General features: G+C 68.1%; 5 protein-coding genes across 5 annotated transcripts in view; 3 read left to right on the top strand and 2 right to left on the bottom strand.

Annotated features, from left to right (window-relative positions):
* Positions 1-1019: 1019 nt before the first annotated feature.
* On the top strand, positions 1020-1826 carry MNEG_3128 (hypothetical protein; the record flags this gene model as incomplete). The annotated part of the gene is made up of 1 exon (XM_014048397.1): positions 1020-1826. The coding sequence occupies one exon, from the start codon at positions 1020-1022 to the stop codon at positions 1824-1826; it is 807 nt and encodes a 268-aa protein (XP_013903851.1).
* A 1262-nt stretch (positions 1827-3088) lies between these two features.
* On the bottom strand, positions 3089-4462 carry MNEG_3127 (hypothetical protein; the record flags this gene model as incomplete). Its single annotated transcript, XM_014048396.1, has 2 exons — positions 3089-3608; positions 3864-4462. The coding sequence occupies 2 exons, from the start codon at positions 4460-4462 to the stop codon at positions 3089-3091; spliced, it is 1119 nt and encodes a 372-aa protein (XP_013903850.1).
* A 172-nt stretch (positions 4463-4634) lies between these two features.
* MNEG_3126 (Catechol O-methyltransferase) lies at positions 4635-8336 on the top strand (the record flags this gene model as incomplete). The annotated part of the gene is made up of 8 exons (XM_014048395.1): positions 4635-4643; positions 5655-5740; positions 6019-6070; positions 6467-6517; positions 6795-6855; positions 7084-7480; positions 7746-7840; positions 8191-8336. The coding sequence occupies 8 exons, from the start codon at positions 4635-4637 to the stop codon at positions 8334-8336; spliced, it is 897 nt and encodes a 298-aa protein (XP_013903849.1).
* A 486-nt stretch (positions 8337-8822) lies between these two features.
* On the top strand, positions 8823-10326 carry MNEG_3125 (hypothetical protein; the record flags this gene model as incomplete). The annotated part of the gene is made up of 2 exons (XM_014048394.1): positions 8823-8912; positions 9145-10326. 2 exons carry the CDS (start codon positions 8823-8825, stop codon positions 10324-10326), a joined length of 1272 nt encoding a protein of 423 aa, XP_013903848.1.
* A 2240-nt stretch (positions 10327-12566) lies between these two features.
* MNEG_3124 (myo-inositol oxygenase) overlaps positions 12567-13404 on the bottom strand; it is a gene marked incomplete at both ends in the record, with an annotated part of 1762 nt that continues 924 nt past the window's right edge. Inside the window, 2 exons of the mRNA XM_014048393.1 lie at positions 12567-12786; positions 13101-13167. Coding sequence (XP_013903847.1) covers positions 12567-12786; positions 13101-13167 — 287 coding nt within the window. The remainder of the gene's footprint in view (positions 12787-13100; positions 13168-13404) is intronic.

Here is a 13404-nt window from a genome sequence, read left to right as displayed (position 1 = left end):
GCCCGAGCCCGCCGTTGGCATCGTCGGGCCGCCACGACAAACCTGAGTCGCGCTCGCTGACGTTGGACGGCGCCGGCGCCGGCGCAGACCAGCGGCTCTCAGAAATCGCGGCCAAATACAACAGCTCCCTCGCTCGCGGCCAAGACGGCGGCGCCGCAGCCAGCCCCGCCAAGTCGCCGCTCGCGGAGCAGCCCCTGGCGGCAGCGGGCGTTCCGGTCGTCCCGCGGCGCGCGGCGCAGGGCGGAGAGACGGCACCTACAGCCACGGCCCGGCACGCGCCCCGCGGGACGCCGCAGCGGCCACAGCCCGACGCCGCTCCCTTTGCGCACGATACCGCGGCCGCCGCGGCGCCCAAGCTGGGGCCAGCCGATCGGCAGGCCCGCGCCGTGGCCCCCGCGACCCTCCAGGCGCTGGAAGCGCAAGAGGCAGATGGCGCCTCGCCGCCCATCTTTGACGGGGGCGGCCCCCTCACCCCGCACCCCACGCCCGTCGCCGGCGCCGCCGCCCGCCCGCTCCCGCCGGCGGACGCGCAAATCGCGCCGGCAGGCGGCGCCTCGCCGCTGCAAACGCTCTGGCCGCCGCTGCCGGCGGGGTCGGGGGCGGCCGGGGTTGCGGCAAGGGCTGACTCTTGGCTTTCCGAGATTGAGCCGGCCTCGTCTGACGACAGCGGCGCAGGGGACAAACCTGCCCCCGCCGTCGCGCTGCCGGCCCTGCCAGCAGGACGCGCGCCGACAGAGGCCCGCGCCAGCAGCGCGGAGGCCGCGGCCGCCGGCGACCGAGGATGCCCCGCCGCGCGCCCGGCCTCGCCGCCGCTGCACGCGTCTGGGGGGCGCCAGGCGGGCGCAACCCTGCAAGTCCTGGCCGCGGTCGCTCAGTCGCTCGCGCTCGCGCCGCTCGCCGCGGCCCAGGCGGCCGCTGTGGCGGTCGGCGCCACGGCCGGGTGGGCGGGCGGCGGCGGGGCGTCTGTCGGGCGCAGTGCGGCGACAGTGGCGGGTGCTGATGGCAGTCAAGGATGCGCCATGAAGGAGGGGCTTGCTGCCGCGCCCATCAGGGCGCCGGCGCCGCCACGGGTGGGACTGGTGACCGCGGCGCCGCCAGGCAGCCACGCCGCCGCGCCGCCGCGCGAGGCAGGGTGGAGGGGGGCGGCATTCCTGTCGGCCGCAAGCCGCGCGGGCGGCGCGCTCGCGGGCGCAGTGCTTGCGCCTGCACGCGCGGCAGGGGCCGCCGTTGGCGCGGCGGCCAGCGGATGGGGCTTGGGCTTGGGCCACGCGGCGGCCGCCGCGGTGCCGGTGGGCATCCGGATGGCGAGCCCCCAAGAGCAGCGCCAGGAGAGCAGCTCCCAGAAGGCGACCGGCGGCGAAGCCGGGGCCGGCAAGGGGCTGAGGGGGGCCACGGGCTTCACAGCGGATAAGCTGGTGCCTAGAACAGACAAAGACGCGGCGCCCGAGCAGGCGCCGGGGCCCGCAGGCCGCGGTAGCTTTGTGGCGTACCGCTCAGACGGCGCGGCGGACGGCGCGGCGGCCGGCGCTGCGGGGGCGCGTGAGGCCGCGATTGCGCGCGACCGGCCCTCCGCGGCCGCCGCGGCGGTCAGGGCGGCTGCGGCCGCGGCGCGCGCGCTGGCCGCGCCGCTGGTGTGGTGGGTGGCCCTTCAGGTGTCGGTCCTGCAGAGCGGCGTGCGCACCGCGGGCTGGCTCATCTCCGCCGCCGTCTGGTGGGCGCTGCTGCCAGCGCGCGCCGCGCTCTGGGCCGCCGCGGCGCCCACGCGGCTTGCATGGCACGCGCTCGGCGGGAGCAAGCCGCAGGGGAGGCCTGTGCAGGCCGGTTGAGGCAGGTCAACCGAGGCGCGGGGTTTTTATTGGAGGGTGCTGCCAGGGGGCGCTTTTTGACTCATGTCTGCTGGTCGTCCGCCGCGTCTGTGCCCGCCTTGAACTAGCAACACCCCACTCAGCCGACTCTGCTTGTGGGGCCGGGACGGAGACGCGGCGGGGCCCGCACTGCGATATCAGGGGAGAGCCAGCACGGGGTGCGTGACCGGGTAGTGCGTCTCGGTAGTGGCGCCAAGCAACAACTGCCCTTGGGTGTGTCCTCGGAAGTGACGTCCACCCCTGCAAGGCAGCGCAGCACTGGTTGCGCAGGGGTCGGGCGCCGTGTCGCTTGTTTCCGCCGCTTTGCTATCCGCCGCTACCGCTTTGCTATCCTTTGATCCGCAACAGCCAGCCTGCCCTCTTGCTCATGATTTGCTGCAGTGCTTTGTATTGCCTTGATTATTAGTGTGTGTGTAAGCTGCTGCTGTCGCTGCAGGGGCCTGGATGACCGGATTGAAACCCCCCTTGCACGAGATGTACACAACAAATTCAGTTGCGTGATACTCAAGGACTCGGCAGCTGTTGGGCCGGTGCAAGGGTGGAGCACACAACCTGCTGATTACACAGCAGCCTCGGGAATGTCAGTACAGGGACTCTGTTTTGTTGAAAGAAAGGGCACGCATCAGCGCAAGGGCTGGCGCACAAGTTGGTGCAAGTCAAGCATCACGGCGGGCGCGAGTGCGGCTGCCACGCCGTGGCGTGCATGTGCTGCTGCAGCACGGGCGCGGTGGATGGGTTGGGGCCGGTGCGGTCAGCACCCAGTGCAGCCTGCGACCCAATTCGCATGACCATTCATGCGCACCCAATTAAAAGTAATGCGACACAACAAGGAACAAGCACAACGATAGGGTTGAAACAAACAAAGGGCGAAGACCCAGCCCAGGGTCTTGCCTGCCCGCATCGTGCTTTGTTGCACGACTACAGCGGGCGCGCCGCAATACGGGGTTTCCGACTCCGCCGGTCCGTCAAATCTTCTCTAGTAGTCATCAGGTTTGAGCTAACAAATGGCTTGTGACAGAGCAAAGGCGCCGCCATCACCTGGCACAAGGGCCCGGGCGGCGATAAGAAACTACAGGAGTGGCAGGGGCCCTCGCCTTTGGGCGGTGCGCTGCGACAACATGTGGGCGTTCTGCCACATGAAATGAAATCCGCGGCCCCGTGGCGGCGGTCCAACGAAATGAGGTCCCGCGGCTTGGTGGCGCGGCACCGTGCGCCGCGAGCGCTCACCGGGCGGCGGCAGCCACCATCTGCGCGCCCTGCCGCAGCAGCGGCGCCTCGCAGTGTGTCAGGAGCGGCCCGACCAGGCTGAGCGACACCGTGCTCAGCAGGTGCCACAGGCTGTGCACCACCGGCGGCGCGCCCATGCCCAGGACCAGGACGTCCTCCAGCATGAAGAACCCGAGGCCGGTGGCGGCGACGCCGATGTGCGCGCCGAAGGAGGGCCGCAGGTGGGCGTGCTCCATGGCTGTCTTCAGGTAGCGCGCCTCTATGATGGCCAGGTTGGCGCCCGTGACGAGCGTCGGCTTGAGGGGCGTCAGCAGCGCGGCGGCGGCGTTGACGAGCGGCGGCACGCCGAGGCCGGTCGCCTTCCGCAGCACCGAGGACGTCAGCGCGATCGACCAGTAGTCCAGCTTGCGCATGACGAGGCGCGCGCCGCCGCTGCTGGCGTGGTACACGGCGGCGATGACGCCGGTGGCCACGAAACTCAGCCCGAAGTTGCGGCGCGCGGGGCCGCCCTCGCCCCTGGGGGCGCGGGAGGGGAGGGGTCGAAAGCGGGGCGGGGGCTGTCAAGAGGAGGTGTCAAGGTGCTGCGACCAAGACGAGAGGCGAAGGTGGCTGGGGGGACAGCTTGCAGGCTGGCGTGGGGATGCCTGCAGCCACTGCGCTTGCATTGAGCCCTCGCCGCAGCCAGAAGCACGCTGTCTGGCAGGGGTGTTTGCGCGAACGGCCAGCCTGCAAGGCAGCGCGCTGCATGAGGCTGTGACCGTGATCCCTCACCTCAGGCTGTGAAGGCCAACGATTACAAAGGGGATCGACGTGAGCACATTGAATATCCGCTCCCCCAGAGTTGCGTCGTTGTTACCCGCGCCCTGCGGGCTCACGCACCGCCCCGCCGCCCGTGCGCCGCGCACGGCCCACTGCAGCAGGCGCCGCAGCGGCCCCGGCCGCGCCGCGCGCTCGAGCTCGCGCTGGCCTGCGGCGTCCCGCGCGCGCCGCCGCTGCAGCTGCGCGGCGCGTGCGTCGCGGCGCTCCGCAAGCATGCGGCGGTAGTCCTGCAGGTCGGCGCAGGATGCAAATGGGCTGCTGCCGAGGACATCCTCCCCTGAAAATTCAGTCCCATCCTCGCTGCAACCGCACAGCATGTCGTCCTGCAGGTCGGAGGAGGCATCCTCTTCCTGCCGCTGTGTCTCCTGCTGATCGCCGCCGCGCTGCAGCCGGGCCAGCGGCGATAGGATGAAGCGGAGCACGCGCCGGTGCAGCGGCGCATCTTCGTGTGACGAGGCGACGCGCTGGTGCACATGCAGGGCTGCGGCGAGGGCTTCGGGTGTGGGCGCCGTGGTGTCGGCCCCTACATACGCCAGCGAAGAGACCTCCATCACTGCCTCTATACGGGCCTACGCCCACGGCCGGATCAAGCCCCTGTCTCACTCTCTCGCGCGCTGCGTGGCTGGGGTCGTCGCCTGATGAATGGACGCGCGTGTCAGAAGCTCTGGCACGGAAAAGAGGTGAAGCGTAGGGGCTTTGCGAGCGGTAAGCAACCTGCGCTTGATGCTGCAGGTGCGCGCTTGATGCTGTAGATGCGTTCGGAGCTGATGAACCAACTCAACAAGTGGTTGTAAGCTAGAAACAAATGCGCATTGAAGTTATTCCACCGTCGTGTTAGTCGGGTACATCCACCGCTGCGCGGGCCTCTCACTTCTGGGGCGACCGCTGGGTAGGTGCAAGGGGGGGAGGGCGGGCCAATCGCGCCAATACAGGCATGCGCCGCATCCTTACTGTGGCGCATACAACGTGTCAGTTCTGCAGGGACATGTGGCTTCGCTCATTACTGCCATGTCGCAAGCATGCTGCGCGGCAGCGCTTGGTCAAACAACCAAGGTCCGCACTATAGGCATGCGTGCCGCACCTGCATGGCAAGGGCTTGTGCAACAAGGCCTGAACATTGCCATGCTATTCAATGGGGTACATACTGCCCTGGTTCGCAGCGAAGCTGGTGTGGATTTTTTCCCTTGTTGCTGCCGTGCACTGCCGTAAAACAGGCTGAACAGTGCCGCGGTGATCTGCGAGCCGCTTGAAATCGAACCAAGCAATTTACTTCAATGTGTTGTGCAGAGCAGTCTGCCCCAATGGCAGGCGCCTGGGACCGGTGCCACCACTGAACCATGTGCGCGGGTGACGTTGACCTGGTCAGCTGATGGTGGGGTCGATAAACTTGGGCTTTGCGGATTGACATCAACATTGTGATTTTACGTACTGTCTTCCACGATGCAAGGCCTCGCAGTGCAGCAGCCCGTCTGCGGCACGAGATCATTGAAGCCAATCGAAGGCGCGGCATGCAGAGGGAGGCACAGGGTTCGTGTTAGCAGCCATGTACAGCAAACAATTGCCATTGAAAACAATGAGAGCTTCAACGCACCCAGTCGCCGCGCGGCGTTGGCAGCATTGGTGGCATCAATTGCTGCAGCAGCTGCGTCGCCCGCAGCAGCAGCGGCAGCAGCAGCAGCAGACGGCGATGACGATGCCGACGACTTCCAGGCAGACTTTTACACCCGATGGCCGTATGCGCAGCCGAGCGACATCCTGCCGTGGGTGCGGGCCAAGGCGGCGCCTGGAGACGCGGCAGCGGTGTTGTCGGCGCTGGACGAGTGGGCAACGTGAGCGCGCGGTTGCTGGGGTGGACGCTTTTGGGGGCTGCTGCTTGCCAAGACCGCTGCTTGCTGCGGCAGCGCGCGCCTGGGGTGAGGTAGACGTGGCTGCTGGGCTGGAAAGGTCACCCGTAAATACAGGGCGCAAGCCCTGGGCACTTCAGAAAGGTGCCACATCCCACGCTACAGGACCAGCACATCGTCGAACACCTGCACACGTGGCTGCCCACATGCCCGACCCCCCCCATCACAGCCAGCACCGGCCGCCCTCCATCCATCCTTCGCAGGCACTACCCCATGTACGCAATTGGCGCCGAGAAGGGTGCTATGCTGGACCAGGTGCGGCCCGCGGCTAGGCAGATCTCAGTCAAAGTAAAGGACAGGCAGATCTTGGTGGCAGTTGTCCGCAGACAGAGCTTGATGGGTGCAGCAGGCGCACAGGTGCCGGTGACAGCAGCAACCTAAGCCCCATGTGGACAGCAAAAGTCAATTAGGAACGCGGGGGCGCAGGCGGACGAGCAGGGCGCGGTGACCAGAGACGGCGCCACCTGCGGCACCATGGAAGCCCTCTAGGGACCGCAGGCGGCATCGTCTGCCGAAGTCGGGGCGCCTGCGGCCCCTGGTTGCAACACGGGCCTCACTTCAGTGCCAGTGCTGTCCGCGGCACACGCCTTGGATGCAAGCAGGTCTCTTGAGCGCCCTGACAGCATTTCTTTCCGGCCCGCACCCATGCAGGTGTTGTCGGACCTGCGGCCGCAGGTGGCACTGGAAATCGGGACGTTCTTGGTGGGTGCGGGCCGCCGCCGCCGTCCTGCCAATGAGATTGAGAGCCGGGGGCCCGGGGAGGAGGAGGGACTCAAAGGGGGCTGTCGAAACCAGACCGACACCAGACCTCCCTGCGCCCTCGCCGGCGCGTCGACCTCGCCGGCGCGGGCCCCGCCCCTCTGCGAGCTGCCTTCGGGCGCTGCCGGAGCGCGGGACGCCCCCGCGCACGGGCGACCCCTGAAGCCGATGCATTCCTGGCCACGGACAAGCCGCCAGCCCCCGTTGCTCCGCCCTGCAGGGCTACAGCGCCGTGCGCACCGCGCGGCAGCTTGATCAGGGGGGCCTGCTGGTCTGCATAGGTGGGGGTTCGGCTCTGCGCGATCGCGGCCCTGCGAGGTGCCTGCTGGTTGCTCCGCCGAACGCGCTGCTTTGATACGACAGGCATCGGAGCGCGTCCCCTATCGTGATGCCGCCGCTGAGGGCGGCGCAGCAAAGCACAGCCGTTGGGCGGGCTTCGTCCGCATTCACCGGCCTACCATCTACGCCCCTGCTTGACTGCCGCAATGCATGCAACCGCCTGCTTGCAGAGGCCAACCCCCAAAACGCGGCGGTGGCGCGGCAAATTATTGACTACGCGGGGGTGGGGGCGCGCGTGACAATCCTCGAGGGCCTCGGCAGCGAGAAGCTGCCGGAAGCCGCACGCATCATCGCAGCGGCGCGGCAACGGGCGCGGCCCGGAGAGGGCGGCGGCGCGTCGGGGGCGGCGGCGGCGGGCAGCGGCGGCGGCGTGCTCGCAGGGCTGCAGGCGCAGGCGGTTGAGCAGCAGGCGGAGGCCGCTGCTGCGGCGGCGGCCGGCGGGGCTGCGGGGGAGGGAGGCGCTGGGGCGCCCCCATTGGAAGGGCGGGCAGCGGCGGCAGCTGGCGCGACAGCGCGGGCCGCAGCTGCAGGCGGGGCGCCGGTGGACTACCTTTTTCTGGACCACTGGTGAGCGCGGCGGCGCGCGTCACACGCTCCGCTGCGCCTCAGTGCCCTACATTGCACTGCAGCCTGCCACGCTACGACGCAGCACACCTCGGTTCATGTCAAGACGTCGCGCTGGGCCGGCAGCTAGGGGTGCGCCCTCAGGTTTGAAAGTGCTGGAATGCTATAAGCCTGTAACAGCCTCTGCGCCCCTTCCCCTTGAACCTCGGACGCCCGGACCCTCGTTTGCCCAAATTTGCCCCTCCCACCCCCCCCCCTCGCCCCCCAGCAAGCCGTGCTACCTGCCAGACCTTCTAGCTGCGGAGGCCCTGGGACTGGTAGGGCACGGCACAGTCGTGGCTGCAGACAACGTGGTGTATCCGGGTGAGGACGCAACCGCGCTCAATACAGCATGCGTGCGGCAGGGGCCCTGAGAGCGCAAGCGAGCGCGGCGGCCGCAGCGGGCGGCGCACGCCGCCGAATGCGTTTCAGCCCGGCTGGTGCGCGGGCGGGGCGCGTGCGCGCTGCCGCGAGATCGGGCGGTAGGGCTCCAATCGTGCGGGCTGCAGCCCCCACCGCCGCCCTTTGCACGTTTGTCCGCGGCGAGCGCTGGGGCCGCCGCGCTGGCCGCGAGCGCGCGCATGCACCCCGCAAAGGCGCGCTCAGCGTGTGGACGGCGCGCCGCCAGCAGACTCACTCTGCATCACCCCTCCCGGCCTCCAAACCCTCCCCAGGCGCTCCTGGCTACCTGGAGCATCTTGAGGGTGTGGGCCGCTACGCCACCACCCTGCTGGCGGCCCCCCACGAGGTGGACAAGCCCTGGGACCCGAATTGGGAGATGGGCCGGGCCGACGCCGTCGCCGTCAGCCTCAGATGGTGACGCTTTGAGGAAGCCCTGCATTGGCCTTGTAAGCACCAGTACCATCGATTCGTTCACTTGAAGAGGGGTGGTCAACCAGTGTCAATGTAGACACCTGAGGAGGGGCCCAGTTGGCGCGTGTGGAGGGTTTGAGACTTTGAAGGGCGCGGGGGCTTGATGAAAACGTTGACAGCCTCACGCCCTTCAAATTTTGTGGAGTGCCAGCAATAACGTCACAGTAGTGGATAGAATCGTGCTCGCATGTTATCGCCGCCACTTGCCAACGAGCGGTTCTTTCCGGATCCATAAGCAGACCGAGCTGCTGGCGTGATAAAGCAGATAACACTACTGGAGGTAAACTACTGTGCTGGGTGCCAGGCAGATATACTGCAGTTTATACCCCGCCCGCTGCTGCACGCTGCCGCGCCATGCGCCGCGCTGCCAAACCATCTCCCACTCTCACCCCAACCAAACAAAGAACGACTCATCTGAGGCTGGGACTTGACCATGGTCAAGTTTGGGATCAAGCGTGACAAGCCCCGCCCGGCGGCGCGCTGCGCGTCGCAGCGCCGCGCAGCCGACAGACACGCAGAAGAGGTGCGCCCGGCCGCCGCTGCCTCCCAGCGTGCACGATCGACTCGAGGCGGGTTCGAAGCACAACAAGCAAGCAGCAGGTCTGGCGCTGTGCAGTTGCCGCTGAACGCAACTGCTTCAGCACCGCAAGTGTTTGGAGCGTCGGTGCAGCGCGCTGCAGGACCGTGGTCTGAGCGTGCGCGAAAAGACACCGCACTCATTGCGGCTACGTACCGACTGCTCCCCTACAATCCAGGTCCAGACCCTCAAGGGGCAGCTGCAGCAGGCACGTCGCTGCGCGGCGGACGCCGACCTTGGTGCGTCCGCGACCGCTGAGCAGGTGGAGCGGCTGCGCTCCGAGCTGAGCGCCAGCGAGGCGGCGCGGCGCGCGGGGCTGTCCCAAGCAGCGCTCGAGCTCGACGCGGCGCGGCGCGCGGGGCTCTCGGCGCTCGACGACATCAGATTGCAAATGGAAGCCCTGAGGGACCGCCAGTGGGAGGCGCTGCTTTCAGAGGAGCGCCGCCACGCGGGCGAGGAGGACCGCCTGCGCGCAGACCGCGACCACGCGCGGCGCTCCGCGCAAGCCGCGGCGCTGCAGGCGGCGGCCGCTGAGCGGCGCGCTGAGCTGGCAGACGAGCACGCGCGGCACCTGCTGCACGAGCTGGGCGCGGCGGAGGCGGCGCGCGGGCGTGCGGAGGCGGATGCCGAGGACGCTCTCCTGCAGAGCGCCGCGCGGGCTCACGAGGCCGAGGCCGCGGCCGGCGCCACGCGCAAGGAGGCCGAGAGACTGAGCTCGCGCGCGGCGGCTGCAATGCACATCCTAGGACGGGTGGAGAGCGGCCTCGCCGGCCACGCGGGGCGGGCACTGGCGCTCTGCGAGCGGCTGGCAAGCAGCTGCAGGTCCCTACGGGCGCAGCTGCGCGGCGCAGCGGCGAGGGAGTGTATATTGAGGGCTGAGCTGGCCGGCTGCCGTGCCGCGGCTGGCAACAATGGTAGCGACCGCCAAACAGGGGTTCTTATTCAGGCGGGGTTGATGCGTGAGTCTGAGCTGGCAGACGAGCGGGCGCTGCAAATCGCGGCAGAGTGTGAGGGGGGTGCAGATCTCGTGCAGGTGGGCGAGGCTGATGCTGAGTCAGAGCAACAGCGTCGTGCGCAGGAGGAGGAGGAGGAGGCGGACGGCCCCCTGGCCAGCAATGCACCAGACGCGCCGGCATCCGACGTCTCGCCGCCGGACGCGTGCGCGCGCGCCGTCAGCGGCGGGGCTGCGGCCCCGCGGCGCCCGGGCGTGGCTCTCCCGGGGCTCAAGGGCAGCGCGGCGCCCCTGCCCTCGCCCCTTGGCGTTGCGGGGGCCAGGCAGAGCCGCTCGGCGCGGCGCGGCTGCGGGGCGCGGCGCGGCACGTCGAGCGATGACGGGGGCGTCAGCGACGGCGGCGCGTGAGGAGTGCCGTCTCGGCTGCGAGGATGCTGATTTCTCTGCCGCCCCAGGTCACGCACGCAAAGCCCAATCAGCAGGCCCCTCTGTGCTGCTGGTGCACGCCTTGACTTGTCTCAACTGTTCCCTGCAAAAGCTGTGCGAGTTGTGGACACACCCCTTAGCCCATGTAACCCTCAATGACACCAAACCTTGCACCCTCAGTCATTACATTGGTGGGCAACTGCAGTATTTGGAGGCAAGGCTGCAAAGTGTAGGGTGAGGGCCCGGGTTGCTTGGCCCCGCGACGGTGCTCAAGACCAACCACAACTGCTTTCAAGCCAGCTGCGGTAAAGCAACACGACACGGCATAAGGCGCGCGGCCAGCGCTGGGCGGCCCCCGACAATGCTGTGTGAAGCAGCGCGCCTGACACCCAGGAAGGGCCATGCGTCAGGCCCGGCGGGCGGCTGGGACCGCTGGGGCCGGATTGTTCGTGATCAACAGCTGAGGCCAATCCAGGATTGTTTTTGAAAGGGACGGACGTGTAGGCCCCCACCCGCCGCGCAGCCCCGCTAATGCACGGGAGCAAACACGGCGGGCTGTTTTGTACTGCGAGGCATCGCCGTTGTCGCGCCCGTGAAAAACTCCGCGCAGGGATATGTGCTCAAAAAAGGGGGCGCCGGTGGTTTTGGCTGCCTCGATGCCTCGCTTCAAAATAAGAGCGGCGCCCGCGTGTGTGATTGCTTGGCCCTTTTGATGCGACTCTTGGCACCCGCGCCGTGCCAAGGGGAGTGTGGGTGGGGCGGCGGGCATATTGTCAGATCCAGTACAGACAGACAGACGTGCGCACTCACTCGACAGCCGCGCCAGCGGGACGGCAGGGCAAGTGGGTTGGTACACATGGGTGGCGTGGCGGAGCCCTGGACACACGCTTGACGACACGCCACTCTGCACACAAGGGGGTAGCTGCCAAATCGTTTGGTGGTGGTCAATTGACCTGGTCAGTCTGACGGTCAATTGACGGTCAAACCTTTGGTCTGGAGACAACACACTGGGTACGCACACAAAGGACCACTCGGCAACACGTTCAGGATGCTAGTAAGGAGTCCATGCCTTCCCATGAATGCTTAGGAGAGCAGGAGGCGCAGCGGGCGCGCACACAGCAACCGAAGACGGACGGAGCCGCTCCAACGGCGCCAAACGCGCGGCGCCCGCTGCGCCACTCGGGCGCAGCGCACTGCCCGAGCCAATATCAATAAAGACACCTAAGGGGAGCCGCTTCGCCCAGCGGTCGCAAAGTGGTGCGGCGCCACCAGCGGGAAGCAGCGGCGTTGAAAGATACTCAAAGCAGCGGGCGCACATGGCCTTGCGATTGTCACACAACGGGGGCGGAGGGGCCTGCTCACCTCCAAAAGCAAGCAAGCTCCCTGCAAAAGAAGACGACGCGCATTCAGCACATGCTGGCGCCGCTCTGCTGCCCGGGCCCGTATCGCGCCTGGCGGCGGGCGGTCGCCAAAGGCATGCCTGCGCCAACGGCGCTGCATGCGTGTGCACCGCGGCAGGCTGCAAAAGATCTGCGGCTGTGCGCGTGCCCCGCACGTCGCACGTCAAAACCCGCGGCGGCGGGCGCGCCCATGCCTCTGCCCGCGCCGGCACGTCAAGAAAATACAGCGTTGTGAGCTTTCAAAACCGAGTACAACTGACTGCCCAAAAAGGCTGGTGCCGGGGGCCGGCACGGGAATTTGGGGCTGTCACATGATTGCGGCGGGCGCGCCACCCCGCCAAGATGGGCGGGTGGCCCCCCGCGCAAAGTGTGCATGTGGCAACAGGTGGCCTTGTTGCGCCCCGCCCCCCTACAGATTTCGACGCTGCATGCCCCCCTTGCCCGAGATGGAACCTAGATGAGATGAAACCGATTGTCAAGCCGTCCTCCGGTTGTGAAGCCGTTTGCTCCATCAGAGCCCTGGAAGTAGGCGTTGCCGCCAGCAACACGCCTCAAAGCCCAGTTTGGGCGGCGGGCCGCGACGCTGGGGGCGGGCGCCGCTCTCCCAGCGGCGCCCCTGGGGGCACAAAAGCAAACGGCCCCTCACGCCCCGTCGAAGCCAGACTCTTGCCACCTTGCCAGCACCCCTGCCGCCCTCCCCAGGCTTGGCCGCCAGAATCCCTGTCCCCGCCGCCCGCCAGGCAGCGTGCCGCCGCTCCTCCCGCAACTACGGGACGGCGACGGCGGCGCCGTGCGCCCCGCAGCAACCCGGGTCGCCGCGCTTCACCAGTACAGCCGCTCCCGCCCGATGTACTTGGCAACGAGCGCGTCGTAGTAATCGTACAGCGCCTGCCCGCGCAGCGCCTGGGGCGGCAGCTTCACGCGGCGGTACACCGCCAGCCGCTGGAACGCGGAGAGCAGCGGGATCATGGAGGAGTCCTCGGGGGACAGCAGCTGCTTGTACGCGCCGCCGGGGCGCGTGAGGCTGTAAAACTTCTGGTACCTGCCGGCAGGGGGTTGTGTGTTTGTGAGGGCGTCTGTGTGTAAGTCTGTGTGTGGGTGCTGGGGAAGAAGGGGGGTTGGACGCAACTGCAGATGGGAAGGGGCATGGGGGGAGAGGTGGGAAAAGCGGAGTGCCGGGGTTGAGAAGACGGGTTGTGCGGGCGCCAAGCGCACGGACGGCTAGTGGCGAGTGCGACCCTGGCACGTGAGCAAAAAGGCAGCGCGAGCCTGTGACGGCGACGGGCTGCGGGGCAGGTGCGCGCACATCCATGCGCGTGCGGGGCCCCCGTGCTGCCTCGTGGCCCGCCCCCTGACCTGAGTATGAAGAGCGCCTCCTCTGGCAGCGCCACCTGGTTGAGCACCAGCACCAGGTACAGGTATTCTGGGGGGGGGGGGGAGAGGATGAATTGGGGTATAGATGAGGGACTGTGAGAATCGTGTGTCGTCGGATTGGACCGTGGATCCACAAGGTCGGGACCGCGGGCCGTCGAGAGCACCGCGGCGACGCCAGGTGCGCGAGGCGAGCGCAGGACCGAGGAAAGGGGCGCGCAAGCGAGAGCGTCCCCAGCCGCGACGCCAGGCGCGCGCCCGACGGCCCCCTCGACTCCCCTCCAGGCCA

The sequence above is a fragment of the Monoraphidium neglectum genome (assembly GCF_000611645.1).
Source record: "Monoraphidium neglectum strain SAG 48.87 unplaced genomic scaffold scaffold00380, whole genome shotgun sequence".
In the NCBI taxonomy this organism is placed as follows: Eukaryota; Viridiplantae; Chlorophyta; class Chlorophyceae; order Sphaeropleales; family Selenastraceae; genus Monoraphidium; species Monoraphidium neglectum.
Note: the sequence above shows the minus strand (reverse complement) of the source record. Positions and strands in the feature narration are given on the sequence as shown.